The following is a 14,450-nucleotide window of genomic DNA, read 5'->3' as shown; positions in this document are numbered from 1 at the left end:
AAGCCCCCAAAATCCAACACTGTGACATACCTCTGAACCCATGCACCTGTCAGCTGAGAAGAAAACCGCACACATCAAAACCACGGGCCCTAAGTTAGACACGGTGCAAGGAGGTTCAAAGCAAGCAGAGAGCATAAACACTTTGCCAAGAACCACCTGGGGCTCTGTCGGGAGCCTGGTGGAGTGGCCACGCCACGGATCCTTGAGCTATCCCCTAAGGGGCTGGGACCAGCACACTGGGTGCTCTGGCTCCTGAGTACCAGGAAAGACCCCCAGCCTGAGGGGAGGAGGCGTGGCCACGGCAGGGCGGGACAGGACAGGGGCTAATACTGACGGAAAACACGCGGAGGCTGCCTCCTGGAGGCAGCTTTTGGGGTATGCCGCCCCACACCAGCCCTGCCACCTCCAGGTCCATCTCTCACCCCGGAGTCTTCTGATGTGGGCGGAGGGTGTGGGTCTGAGGACGAACTCTGGACGGAGGGCAGCAGGGAGGCAAGTGTGCGAATCCGGAGACAGGAGCAGATGGGGCTCTGCTTCTCCCGGCCCAGGCAGCTTCCGAGAGCTCTCTGCCTTTCTTTCAAATTGTCTCCTTCCTTCGGTCTCTGAAGCAGGTCGTCAGGGCCTGCCCCCTGCAGAAGTGATGGGGTTCTAGAAACACTTGGGCCTGCTTCCATGCAGGGCCTGACCACTGTCTCGGCTTCATCTCTCCTCGCTCATGTGGGGTGAGCAGCATTCAGTGCCTTCGGATACCTACTGTTCCCTTTGTCCTCGGGGGTGGGCAGGGGGCGGAGGAGGGGCCAAGCTTTGCCCAGAAAACCCACCGGACCCCCAGCCACCAGACTGGGGCTCCAGCCTTTAGAGAGTCCCTGATAACTGAGCCTGGCCAGAGGAAGTGCCAGCTGGGGCTGAGGCCCAGGGGACTCACAACTGTTCACGTGCAGAAAGAGGTTTTCTTGGCAGGAGCCTGGGAGTCCTGCAGCACTGACCAGAACGGACTGAAAATGGTTATATACAATTTATATGTTGTAACGAAAGTACTATTAAAAAAGAGAAAAAGAGAGAGAGAGAGGAGAGAGAGAGAGAGACACATGGAGAGAGAAAACAAAATAAGGAAAAAAAAAAACCACCCAGAGCCCCCCTCCCCCCAAGTTCCCAACTCTGGTTGCTGCCCTTAAATATTGCCCTGGGAAGGGTGGGGTGCAGGGAGCGCTGGACTCCAGCTTAACGCTACTGGCAAAAGGGGGAGGCAGTGGGGTCAAAGCCTTTAAAAACATCTTTCAGGGACCCCGCGTCCTGCTCGCCCTCGCGGGCTGGGCTGTTGCCGGCAAATGGGCTCCCAGAGCCCGTCTTGGGCGTCTGTTTCACAGTCCCAAAGAGGGTGGGCACGGGCAGGTTGTGCACGCCAGGCTGGGGCAAGGCGCCCTCTGGTGGTGGGGCGCCCGGGGTAGCGGTGGGGGCTGCCGCGACCTTGGGCCGGGGCCGGTTATAACTGTTGTATCTGTCTGTGGCCGTGGCAGCGGCCCCATCTGCAGAGGACTTCGCGGATTCCGGCTGTTCCAGGGCGGACTTGCGGACGAACGGGGGCTCCTTGGCCTTGGCGGCTGAGCTCTTGCCATTGCCCTCAGGGCCCTTGGGCTGCGCGCCCACGTCGGCGGCCGGCTCTGCAGTTTTGCCACCTGCGTTGGGAGTCCTGGGGTCGTACAGGCTGATGCCACTCAGCACGCTGCTCTGCCCACTCCCGCTGCCCTGGCCCAGCCCGCCGGCAGCCAGCACTCGGGGGTCATAGGGGGCCGTGGCTGGTGGGGAGGACTCCCCGCTGGGGCTGCCGGCTGGAGAGGATGCTTCGGTGGGGCCAGGCTTGGCAGCCCGGGAGGAGGCAGTGGAGTCTGCTGGTTTCTGAAGCCGAGGGTCGGTAGGTGCCTTCCGCACCCGTGGGTCACTGGGCTTGTCGCTGGAGCCAGGGGCCGCTGAGGGGCCCGTGGCATTGACCGTCTTAAGGATGCGAGAGAGGAGCTCAAAGTCAGGCAGGCTGGAGCCAGATGCGCCGGGCTCTGTGGAGGTGCCCAGGCGCTGTCGGGGGTTGGGGGGCCCCGTGGCAGCGGCACGGTGCAGCCTAGGATCCAGGGTGGGCATGGACTGCAGGGCCGCAGGGACAGGGGGCACCGCGTCCTGCTTGGGGATGGGCAGGGGGATCAGGTCCTCGGGGTTCCACAGCACGGTGCGGGCGAAGCTTGGCTTGCTCAGGGTCACATCTTTCTTGATGTGGCTGAACTGCTGCAGCTGTGATCTCGGGTCCCGCAGCGGGTGCCCAGGGAGAGGGTCCAGGGGAATGGTCATGGCCTTCTCCCGCAGGGCCCGCTCCCCTTCCTCCTCTTCTGTAGGGGGTGGTCCAGACCCCTTGGAGCCGCTGGGGCCTGCAGGGCTGGAATGAAGGCTGCCTTCAGGTTTGGGGGTAGGCAGGGAGCGGGCCAGCCGAGGGTCGGAGGGCCCTGTGTCTCCTGGGCCAGACCCGCTGGAAGCCTCGGCGTGGCGGGTGAGTCTGGGGTCCCGGCTGAGGCGAGGGTCAGCCAGCCGGCTTCCTGTGGGGTGTCCTTTTTGGAGGCGGGGATCCCCCAGCCCACTGTTGCTCAGGTCCCCGACGGAAGCCTGGGGTCTGCTAGACGTCTGCTGTCTCAAGGTCTTAAGGATGGAAGTGACGCTGTTCCCACCCTCATCCTCATCACTCGAGTACCAGTTTCCAGTGTCACCTAAGAAAGAACAGAGAGGCAGAGGAACATGAGTGACCATCTGCCACTAGCCCTCTTGGACCCCCACAGCAGCCTACTGGGTGAATGGCTCCTCTGCCTCTTACCTCGGAGAACCTGTTTCCCCTCCCTCCGCGGGCTGCCATGAACGGCCACTGAGCTCACGTGGGCTGAGCCGCCGGGCCTGGCAGGTCACCGGCTAATGTTTCTAGGCCTTTCCCCGTGTGCCAGCACTGCTCTAAGTGCTTTGTCTTACTCTCACAACCACCTGGGAGGCAGTGTTTTTATCATGCCCGTTTGACAGACGAGAAAGCGGAGGTGTGGACAGCGCCATGAGATGGGGGGCAGAGCAGGGACTGAGCTCAGGGTCCTAGCCCAGGGCTCTGCCACCTCGTCCTCACCCCCTGTGGCCTGAGGTCCCACCATGGCAGGCCCAGCTCTGGGCACCTGGGAGCAGCAACCACTGACTCCGCTCTCACTGAGCTCGGGGCTCCCAGACAGTGGCCCCCAGGCCCCTCGCAGCGTTACCATGTCCAGGGGAAGGGCAGTCACCGGCTGGGAAGAGGCGGAGCCGGGTGGGCCAACTCAGAAACTGGCCGAAGTCCAACCTTCTAGGCAGGTGAAACCAGAGCCACCAAGGGAGGGCGCTGTCCCCTCTTCCCACTGTCCCCACCTGCTCCAGGGCTCCTACAAGGGCCACCCGTGGCCTCCAGCTCCTGGTTCTAGACACCATTTGTCCGCCCCATTTCCTCCTGGGCTGGATGCCATCAGATCCACTGTGTGGCACCGAGCAACCTGGCAGCTGGGACTGTTGATTATTACTGGTTTGTGTCAGCGACTAGCTGTCATCTGCTGACTTCCCGAGAACATGGTCTAGGGAAAGGGGAGCTGTGAGCATCTCCTTTGAGCCTCCTCTGTAAGGGCGCAGAAGGGAAATCCTGCTGGCTGCTGTCTCCTCCAGGGACCAGCCCACCTCCCTCCTCTATGGGATCAGGGTCTCTCTTGACCCCCAAAGACACCGAAGGGCAGCCCTGACTTCCAATTTTCTCATGGACAAGCAATGCAGCAGCCCCAGCCTGGCTTCATGGCCCTGGGCAAGGGTCCTCCCTGGCCACAGGCTCCTTTCCGACACAAAACCCCACCTAGGCATTCCCCACCTCTCCACTGCACAGTGGCCTGGGGGGCCTGTGCCTGTCAGGGGAAGCCCCTGCCCCTGGGGAGGACACATGCCTTCCTCATTCTCCCGGTCCTGCTTGCTGCTCTCAGCCAGCCTCCTCGCTCTCTCCTCCTCCTCCTGCTGCTTCTGCTGGATCCTCAGGTACAGGGCCCTCTGGGCTGAGGGCAGGAAGTCGGGGACACCGGCGCCCGGCTTCGGCCGGCCTGGGGGCCCTCCCTCAGAGAAGCTGTCGGGCTCCAGAGGGTGCTCGGGGAAGAGGTGCTCCCCAGGCTCCCCCGGCAGCTCTTCGTAGTGCCCGTAGTCCTCTGTGGCAGGGAAGAACCGAGGGTTCATGTCGGGAAGGGCCTCACGGCGCCAACTCCAACCCCCCTGTGCGCCCTTCACTGGTGAACCACCCCCCAGTGGTGATGGGTGACGATGTGCAGCCCGTCCCTTCCTACCCTCCCCAGGACGGGCCCCACAGAAAGCCCAACAGCAGGGAACGGAGTGGCCAACGAGGATATCCCCACCCAGGATGCAGCCACTGAAAATGGGGTTCACAGCACAATTTAGTGATGTGGGCAAATGCTCATGAAGTGAAAACAGGACGCAACGTCATACAGATGTTTATAAAATGCAAAGAAAAGGTTTTGAAGACAGAAAACAATCCCTCTAGGAATGAGATTCGGGAGAGAGAGCTGAAGCATCTTTCACTTTTGACCCCACATGCTTCTGATTTCCTCTCATTACTGGCAATGAGCGTTTATTTTACGGTTTCTTTGAAATAACCAGAAAAAAAAAAACACTGTGACATCTCATAGTGAGCTCGTAATATGAGCTCAACCACGGTAAACAAGACTTATAAACAGAAGGAAATAACCAAACTGTGGCTATGGCCACACGTCTAGCCAGAGGCTCCTGGCTGATTCCTTCTCCTCCCTCCTTTACAGGTTCCCAAGTTCCGCACCCGTTCCTGAGCATGCTGCTGCATTTAAGGGCGGGGGCGGGGGGCCGCTCCTCCTACACGGCCGGCGTCTAAGAAGCACAAGGCTGAAGGGTCTGCCTTCACTCCTGAGGGCGGGCAGGTGCCTGGCATCAGCTGCTGACCTCCCCAAACTCCACCCACATCCAAGCCAAGGTCGGGGAGCGGCACTGCCGCATGTGGAGACTGCGCGTGCGCGCGTTGAGACAGACGATATCTGGTCAGCGCTGCCCCCCGCCCCCCAACAGGATGTTGTGAGGAAATGCTCTGTATCTGCACTGGGCGACTCGGCCACCACTATCCCCCATGGGGCTACTGCGCGTCTGAAGGTGGCCAGTGTCGTAATTTAAGTTAAAGAGTGAAAATGATTTGTAAATATTTCATCCACAAAGCACATAAAGCGGAAAGTGAAAGGTCACCTCCTCCTAGCCCCTGAACTTTGGGGACATGTGAACTTGGTGAGCAAGCCTCCGCTATGCGGCGCCCCAGCGCGGAGCTGGGTACGCTCCCCGAACAACGGCCCCAGGCCCCCCTGCACGGTCCAGAGCATATTCCTCGAAGGCTGCACGACTGTGAACACAGTAAAAACCACTGAGCGATCCTGATACGGGAATTAGAGCCAATTACTCTAGAGATGCCTACTGTTAACAGCTTCATGGACGTGCTTTTCCTCCACACCCAGACCTTTTTCCACGACATTTTACGTACATTTAGGAAAGACAGGGGGACCATGGGAACCACGGCACCCCCTCTCACACAGCCTGCCTTCCTCACTTGAGAACATGTCACCTCTGTCTCTAAAGCTCCTGCTCCTTGCCCCAAACACCTGCTCTCATGGCGCCGACACCACCCAGACGCCACCCACTCCCAGGTAGTCTCCCTGAAGCCCCTCCAGATTTCCACACGGCTGTCAAATGGGAGTCTTTTGCTTAACAGGGTGGCCAAAGCAGGGGTGCTCCCCAGCCAACTGCAACCTGCCTCTCTCCGGCAGGACTTCCCGGCAAGGGGACGGCGGGAGCCTCCACCCAGTGACTCTGCCCCATCTGCTCCTTCCCGCCTTAGGATGCGTGTACGAGGAGTACGCTGGCCCCTGGCGCCATCTCCACACCACGAAGCCCGGCCCTGCTTCCTCCTGCCCCGTCGCAGCCGCCTCTGCCCAGAAGACTCCACAGCGCCCCGGAAGCTTCCTGAATCCACTGCAGCCCACTATCCGTCACCCTCGAATGCCTCTGCCTGTACCCTACCATTCTTCCCATGAGGCCACCTCGCCGGGGCTGTCCAAGTCCCACGCAGGGACTTCTCTCCCCCGCCTTCCCTCTCCAAGCCACACAGCCACCTCTGCTCTTCTCACCTGAGCCGCCGGGCGGGGGGCTCTGCACCTTGGCCTCCTCGCCTTCACAGCCCTTCTCAAGGGGGCCTCTGCTGACTGTCCCCCCGTGGTACCGACCCTCTGCCACAAACACTCCGCCTGAAGTTCTCGAGAAATGATCAATGCTGAAATGAGCTTATGCACTCACTTACGCGTTTCCGTCTGGCTCCCTCAACTAGTGTGGCTGAGGTGAGGCCCACGGCAGCCCCGTGGCAGCGCCCCCCGCCCCTGCAAGGCTGCACAGGACCTCCCTGGCTGCGGCACGGTCGGCCGACCACCCTGACCGGCACATGTCTGAGTCGTTACCAACACACGTTCTTGTTTGAATAAGGAAGGAAGGAAAGAAGGAAGGAAGACGGTCAGTCATGAGGACAGAACAAGCAGAGGCACAGGGCCGACACTGGCAGCTCCAAGCCGAGAACCATCTGGAAGGAGGCCGCTCTGGAGAGGGTGCTTCCGCCTCAGAGCCCAGCACCACTCTACACCCCGCCCCTCTGACTTCCCATGGTCCCGATTCCAGGTGCACCCAGCAAAATGTGTAAGACGTTAAATAAATTACACCGATAATATCACGAGACTCCTTTCAACATCAACAGGGTAGTGAACCCCTGTCACTGAAAACGTGCAACCACTCACAGGACAGAGATGGAGCTGGATTCATGCTCTGAAAAGACTCGGACAGAGGAGAAAACCCAAGTTTTCCCTACGTTCCCTGGGGCCACCGCAGTGGCCCCCCAGCCCCCCAACCCCGGCCTGCGTACCTGCGTCCCCGATGAGTCCCGGCTCCATCTCCATGCCCTCCTGCTGCTGGTAAAAGTTTTCATAGAAGTTCTGGGATGGCGGGATGGGGGGCATCATTCCAGAATGTGGGGAGTCTCCAGGACCATAGGGCATCATTGGGGGGCCACCGGGTCCCATGGGCGGGCCAGGGTTCATGCCAGGGCCCATCGGCATGTCGGGGTGCATGTCAGGGTGCATGTCCGGGTGCATGTCGGGATGCATGTCGGGATGCATGTCAGGATGCATTGGGCCCCCCATTGGCCCCGGGGGGCCCATATTGGGCCCAGGGCCCATCGGCCCTGGGGGTCCTCCGGGTCCAGGGAACCTAGGAGGAAGAAATGGTGCCCATGAGAGGGGCTGCAGAGCAAGAAGGCGGCCATGCCGTTGAGGAGACACGGATGTGTCCACGTGGTTGGTCCCTGAGGGCTCCAGACCAGGCTCACAGTGACAGGCCCCCGGCACAGGGGAGCCTAGCTAAGGCCAGAGCCACCCCAGCAGCCTGACTCTGGGGGCCCAGGGCACTCACCTCACGCCCAGCTTCTCAGCCAGCTGGCCCGTGGGCCGCACCACGATCTCAAACAAGGAGGGGATCTTCTTGTTGTACATGTCCTGCTGCTGCTGCAGCTGCTGGGGTGACAGTGGCTCGTGCACTGGCATGGGCATCTGGGGGGGCCCGGGGGGTGGGGGCGGGGGTGGGGGCGGAGGCGGGGGGCCGCCCTGCATGGGCCTGCCATTGGGAGAGGTCGGGGCCGGGGGGCCGGGGGGCCGAGGAGGGGTGGGCAGGAGGCCCACGCCCGGGGGTGGCTTGGGCAGGGGGTTGATGCCCTGCTTCTTCAGTTCCTCCACTTCCTTCTCGTCCTCGGCGCCCGCTTCTGCATCGTCAGCCAACATCTGCAGGAGAGAACAGAGGGAGAGAGAGGACCGGGAGGAGTCAGGGAAGGCGCTTCCCACGTGGGAGGCCGAATTTTCGGAGGAAAACCCAAAGACACAAGGACCCTGGGGCCCTCACAAGCATAAAGTCAAGGAGCACAAAGCCTCTTTGGCACAAAAATCATCATCCCACGCCACCGCCGCATCCACTCTGTGACCCTCTGGCAGGGGGGCCACTCCTGTTTGCAGCAAAACACACACAACACAAAAAGTATAGTTTTCCCCTTTTAAGCAGTTCAATGGTATGAAGTACAGTCATGAAGTTACACAACCACCACCTGGACCTAGTTCCAGAACTTTCCCATCACCCCAAAAGAAGGCCCATACCCGTTAGCTGTCACTCCTCCCCCCGCCCTCATCTGCTTGCCATCTCCACAGTCTGCCTATTCTGGACAGTTCACGCAAGCAGAAGCATACGCCATGTGGCCTTTTGTGACTGGCTTCTTCCACTCAGCATGCTTGCCAGGTTTACACGCGCTGTAGCGTGTTGTTGCCTATTTCCTGGATGATTAATATGCCACTGTCCTGTTTGGATTGTAAGGGCCTCTCACTATACTTGTAATTAGACCCCGAATCCCTACCCTGAGCCACAGGGCCCGACAGCAGGGCTGGATGTCTGGAGAGGACAGGGCTGCACCCCTCGGCTTCTTTTGCTTCCACAACGCCCTGGACTCCTCGACCCTGAGGACCCGGCCCCGTGCCAGGCCCACAGACAGCTGAGCTCTCTCCCCTGCGGCGCCCAGGCTGGGACCAGCTTTCTTCCTGGGTGTCTGTCTTTCCCTCTATTCCTAACGGTGGCTCTGTGTCCCCCAAATGGTGGGATCTCTTACTAAAGGTCAACTCAGTGTGACTGTACTGATCTCCTGTGTTCACTGCTAGAATACGATCAGCACCCTTCAAAGCACTGCCCGAGCTCTGTAAGATTTTATGTGTAGCTGTGTTCCAGTTGACTCCTGGTTCACCCAATGGCTGTCAACTCTGTAAGGGCAGGACTATTTCATGCCTGGGGCCCAGCACGGAGCAGGGTACCGGGTAGATGAACTATTTGAGCAGAATGTCTCACCAATTAGGATCCCGTGCAGAAAAGTTAACACAGCAGTCTTGACTGCTTTTCTTGGAAGGACTGCTTGCAACCTTGGTCTGGGGCTGGTAGCTGGGAACCTGGATTTCGGGGGGAGGGGCCCCCTGCTATTCCCTGACTAGTAAGAGGAGCTCACTGTGCCTAAACTGTTTATACAAACAATGCGCTGTCTGCTGAAACACACCACATCTCCTTCTGGGATTCTGGAATTTTGGTCCATGCCAGGCAGAGGCACCACCGTGGGCACTGACTGAGCCTCCATCACGCATCCCCAGTCGAGGACATTCCCCAAGTGCTGTCACAACCTGAGGAGTTAAGCACGGCCCTCGTGACTGCACGGGGTGAAGACTCTTGGAAGATGGTGCCTGGTTTCTCCAGCCTTTGCCCATGGTGGCTACCCGCTTGGTCCCAGGCCATCGAACTGGGCCTGGGTCATCTTAGGGACCTCAGCACAGACACCTTGGTGCATCCTAACCTGGGGCTTGGAGATGTCCCACCCCTAGCATCTCAGCCTCAGCACTACACAAGACCACACCCCTGCTCCTGCACCCAGGGTGGCGGGAGTGCGGGTGGTGGGAGCAGGGTCTCTAGGAGGGTGTCAGGCGGTTCCCGGCTTTTCTCTCCCCTCACCGTCAGGAACAGTATCTGCACCTGGGGACAGGAGGGTCCGAGAGTGCTAGAATACTTGGACAATCGATCAACGGAAACCTTTGTCTCTTAGAGCCCTGCTACCCCAGGTGCAGTCTGAGTGTGAACCAGGAGCACAGAGGCACCTACTGAACTGGAACCACATTTAACACGTGCCTAGAGCTGTGTGGGAAACACTGCGGAACCAGCAGTGTCTTTTAGCACTGCTCTCAGTGGGGAGCCAAGCAGGCGCAGGCCCCGTGTGCTTCACTGCCCCCATGTTCTGCTCGCTTCCTGCCCAGCGAACTGGCCTCTCGGCCCCTTCTGGTTCCTCACCCAAGCATGCAGCTGCTGCCGGGACCGACACCCTTGTTCAGCATGTGCTTCTCTCACTCTTTACTTCCCGTCACTCACCCTAGGGGCCGGCCAGGGGTCATCTCCTCACCGAGCCTCTGAAAGTCAACCTGTCAGAGTGCCTCTGGGCTCCCTGCATGTTCCCACCAGCGCCCCAATCCTAGCGCATAATCAGGATCTGCCGGGGTACTGGATTCATCTCCTCACCACTGCGTCCACAATGCCCAGGATAGTGCCCAGCAGAAGCTAGGCACTGCCGCACATTTGCTGGATCAGCGAGCAAAGATGACAAACAAATGCATCTCCCTCTGCATTCCCTGGACTCCAGAGAATGGCTCTCACTCGTTAACATCAGGACAGAGGAGGATGGGAGAGGTGAGGGGGTCGGGGCGCCTGGGGGCACAAAGAGTCAAGGCTTTGGCTAGCCTGGCTCTGCTATTTGGTGTTCTTCTCAAGGGGGGGAAGGGGTCTCCCCTGCACACCGCCTCGCCTTGGCCTCCCCCCCCCTCCCAGGCCCCAAGGACCCGCCCACCCTCAAGCCTTCAGTTACTGCCAGCTCCGAGTGGAGGCGACCAGACCCATCTATCAGCCGCTCTGCCCTGTCACGCTTCAGTCCACATGCCTTCTCCTCCTCCACTGGCCATAAGAGGGGGGTCTTGTGAATGATGGCCCCTCTACTTACCGAGCCCCAAGCCAGGGTCAGGGTCCCACTCCCACACACTGTTCCCAAGCTACTACCTGGACCTCCTGAGTGCCTCACCTGCCCTCCACGCCCTCACCCTCCATCCTGGGCCCTGCTGCCTCTGGCCGGGACTCTGCCCCTGCCTCCCCAGGTAGTCTCTAGTCTCTCCCACCACTCTCTGCGCACCAACAGAGCAAACATCAATCACAAACAAGGCCACGCCTCTGCACTGCTAGATCCTTCCATCAACAGCAACTCGATGCCCTCAGGTAGAAGGCAAAACCTAACAAGGTTATACCTCATTAAACAGGAACAACCTTGACCACAACTTCCTCCCCTGCTGTGGAGGGGGCAGCAGCTCTGGCCACTGAAAGGGCCACACTCGCTTTGCCTCCGAAGCTCACACCCAGAAGGCCCCGCTCCATCCCGCCTACCAGTGTGGCCTCCTCTTCCTTGTGTGTGGCTTCCTACCAGTGTGGCTCTTCCTTCAGGGGGCCTCCTGACACCTGCCCCTGCCTGTCGTGACCAGGCTTCTCTGTACCACCCGCCAGCCGGAAACACCCCAGTCAACGTCCCTTTCCCCTTTAGACCAACCAGCCCCGGGGAGCGAGGCTACGGCGACGTGTTCGCTGCGGTTTGCCGGCACCAGACGGCGGTCAGCACACACCGGGCACTTAACAAATGCACGATTAACGGGACGGACCGGAGCTCTCGCCCACGGGCTGCTCTCGGTAAGGGTGCTGCCGCTGCCCGGTGAGCGGGCCTCCTCCAAGCTCTGACCTCCGTAGGCCCTGCCCACGCCTGGCAGGAGTCTCCGTGCACAGCCTGCTGGCCAGAGCGAGGACACGCCCCCACCCCCAGGACTTAGCTTCCCTCGTCCCTCGCTCAGACCCCAGCTCAGGACCCAGACCGGCTCCCCGAGCTCACCTCCTTACCAACTTCCTCCCACCCTGGGCCATGCGTGTCGCTGTGAGAGCAGAGAATGACCTGCATTTAACGTCAAGACAGTGACACATGAAACACATTAAAACAACATTCCCACCAGAAAAGCTGAACCCAAACTGTCTGTGCAGCCCTTACCCAGAGACTCGGAGAGGGGCACGTCTGCTCCAGACCTCCTGTTAATCCGTTCCCAGGCCTCTCCACCCGCGAGGACAAGCGCTCCCTGTTCCCTCTCATCAGATGAGACAACCAGGGCCCTCCTCTACCAGGACAGATCCTGACTGATGCCCAAAGTTTCCAAAAGTCAAGGCGACCTCTCAACAGAAAAGGACTGTCAACGCCTGCAGACACGCAAAGGCGCGTGAGCCAAGACTCATCAGGCCAAAGAAATCCGTTTGTATCAGTTGGCTAAAAATCCTTTTTCTGCCCTAAACTGGAAACAATCCAGATCTTCTTCAGCTGGTAACTAGACAACTTAGATCATCCACACAACAGAGTACTACTCAGCAGCAAACAGCTACGAACTATTCTCAACAACGTGAATTCTAAATGCATTATGGCAAGTGAAAAAAAACAGACTCCGAAGATTACGTACACACACGTATGTTTAAAAGCTACATACTGTAGGGCCGCCTGGGTGGCTCAGACAGTTAAGCGTCTGCCTTCGCCTCAGGTCATGGTCCCAAGGTCCTGGGATCGAGCCCCACATTGGGCTCCTGACTCAGCGGGGAGCCTGCCGCTCCCTCTGCTTGTGCTCACTTTCTCTCTCTGACAAATAAATAAAAAAATAAAATCTTAAAAAAAAAAAAGGCTATATACTGTATAAACCTACTCACAGAACATTCTTGAAAATGCAAACTATAGGGACAGAAAACGGGTCAGTGGTTGCGGAGGCTAGAGAATGGGGAGGCGTTGACTCAATAGGTGCACAGTTTTGGGGGTGATGGAGGAGTGAATTTCCTCTATCTAGATGTTGGGGCGCCTACGAGACTCTGTGTTTGTCAAGCTCACAGAACTTTACGTTAAACGGGGATTTTACTAGATACAAACCATACCTTGACAAACCTGACTATAAAAAAGAGAAGTATAAGGGAAGATTTAAGAGTAAAGAACCAAATGTGTGCAACTGACTCTCAAAGTTCAAGGGCACACGCATATGTAAAATAAAATGAGAGGACGTGACAAAGCAAATAGGGCAAACTGCTAACAGATGACTCTGGGTGGAGAAGCAAACACGCTTCCAAACCTAGAACGGATGGCTGGAAACCAACGTGTGCACAGACAGAAATGTCTCCGCAAAGTGGGAAAACAGAGCTGAAGGAAGGAAGGAAGGAAGGAAGGAAGAAGAGACAGACTTTTCGGGAGAGGGTGGCCAAGGCCCAGGGGTCAGTGGCATCACAGCCTGCACCCGGGGGCCGCCCCGAAGCCCCAGGCCCCAGCCCTGGCTGACAAGCTGCAGCATGAGCGCTGACCGGATGCCTTCATCAGGGTTAACCTAGGTCCTTCTCAGAGTGTATCCTCCGTTTCCCTTTCTGACCACCGAGATTCAATTCCGGTATGGTTTTCTTCCAGGTTCAACACTCATTTTTCATCTACTGAGATTTGCTTTTAGATCGGGGAGGATACTGATGCTTTAAAAACATTTGTAACTGGAAGCTGAAATGTGCCATCCTGGTTTGCTTTGGGTTTTTACAAGGGCGTCTAGAGCTGGGCTGACCAAGGTGGTGGTCACTGGCCACGTGTGGCTACTGATGCTCGAGATGCAGCCAGTCCAAAGTGATATGGGCTCTAAGTAGAAAATAAGCACCCGATTCCAAAAACATGGTAGCAAAAATAATAGTAATAATAATACAAAATGTCTTAATTTTTCATTACTTGCTGAAATAATACTTTGAACATGGATATACCAGATTAAATCACATATACTGTTTGAACTTAATTTCATTGGTTTCTTTCTACTTTAACGAAGCTACTAAAAAATTTAAATCACATACGTGGCTTGGCTGTGTTCCTACTTGGACGGCACCGGTTTTGAACGCCAACTCTAAACCTCCAGCAGGGGGCAGTGCTCAGCCAGCTACTGTTCGGCTCTCCATGTGAGAAAGGAAGCCACAATCTTCCCCTCTACCCCGTCAGATCACCAGACTCTAGAGATCTACTAGATAAGAAACCCTATTCCTAGGGTACTAAGTTCCCCAGAGGGCCTGGGAAGAGAATGTTTCCCACCGCACTGCAAATGAACAGCAGGTCTTTTCTCACTCTGCCTGTGCAGGGCTTCCCCCTGACCCCCAGGGTGGCCTGGGCCACAGCTGAAACAGGGCAGTCACTGACGGACTCCTGAAACTGCCCCACATGCTACTCATAGACTCAATCCTTGCCATTCTCAAAACACTGGCCAATCCCTCAAACCTTCTGTGCACCAGAAGGCAGAAAGCCTTCATCTGGAAGGACCTGTGTTCTCTCTCACCGGTTCCCCCTGCATGTATGTTAGGAACCCGAGGACAAGAACTAGGGGCCCCTGGAGTCCTCATGACTCTTCAGGGAGAACAACAGATACCAGGATGAGTTTAGAGCTGACTGGGGAGGGAGGCCTCACATTGTACCGGAGAGATCTCTCCCTCCCGAGAACCTCCAATCTCCCTGTCACAGAATCCTTAAGCCTCGGAAGGAAACGTTTGACATTTCCATCAAAATACAACCCACCCAAATCTCATCCTCCTCCCTGTGCGTCATGGGCTCTCTAAAAGATAGCTACCGGGCGCCTGGGTGGCTCAGTTGGTTAAGCGACTGCCTTCGGCTCAGG

General features: G+C 57.9%; 1 protein-coding gene across 1 annotated transcript in view; it reads right to left on the bottom strand.

Annotated features, from left to right (window-relative positions):
- Nucleotides 1-1,078: 1,078 nt before the first annotated feature.
- The window catches only part of ZC3H4 (zinc finger CCCH-type containing 4), a 39,286-nt gene continuing 25,914 nt past the window's right edge, over nucleotides 1,079-14,450 (bottom strand). Inside the window, exons 11-14 of the mRNA XM_021681352.2 lie at nucleotides 7,558-7,922; nucleotides 7,013-7,356; nucleotides 3,975-4,226; nucleotides 1,079-2,747 (exon numbers count right to left, since the gene is read on the bottom strand). Of these exons, the coding sequence (XP_021537027.1) occupies nucleotides 1,228-2,747; nucleotides 3,975-4,226; nucleotides 7,013-7,356; nucleotides 7,558-7,922 (2,481 nt within the window). The 3' untranslated portion in view covers nucleotides 1,079-1,227. The remainder of the gene's footprint in view (nucleotides 2,748-3,974; nucleotides 4,227-7,012; nucleotides 7,357-7,557; nucleotides 7,923-14,450) is intronic.

Source organism: Neomonachus schauinslandi, chromosome 16 (assembly GCF_002201575.2).
Source record: "Neomonachus schauinslandi chromosome 16, ASM220157v2, whole genome shotgun sequence".
In the NCBI taxonomy this organism is placed as follows: domain Eukaryota; kingdom Metazoa; phylum Chordata; class Mammalia; order Carnivora; family Phocidae; genus Neomonachus; species Neomonachus schauinslandi.
The sequence above is the reverse complement of the archived record's forward strand: the minus strand, read 5'-3'. Positions and strand labels throughout refer to the sequence as shown.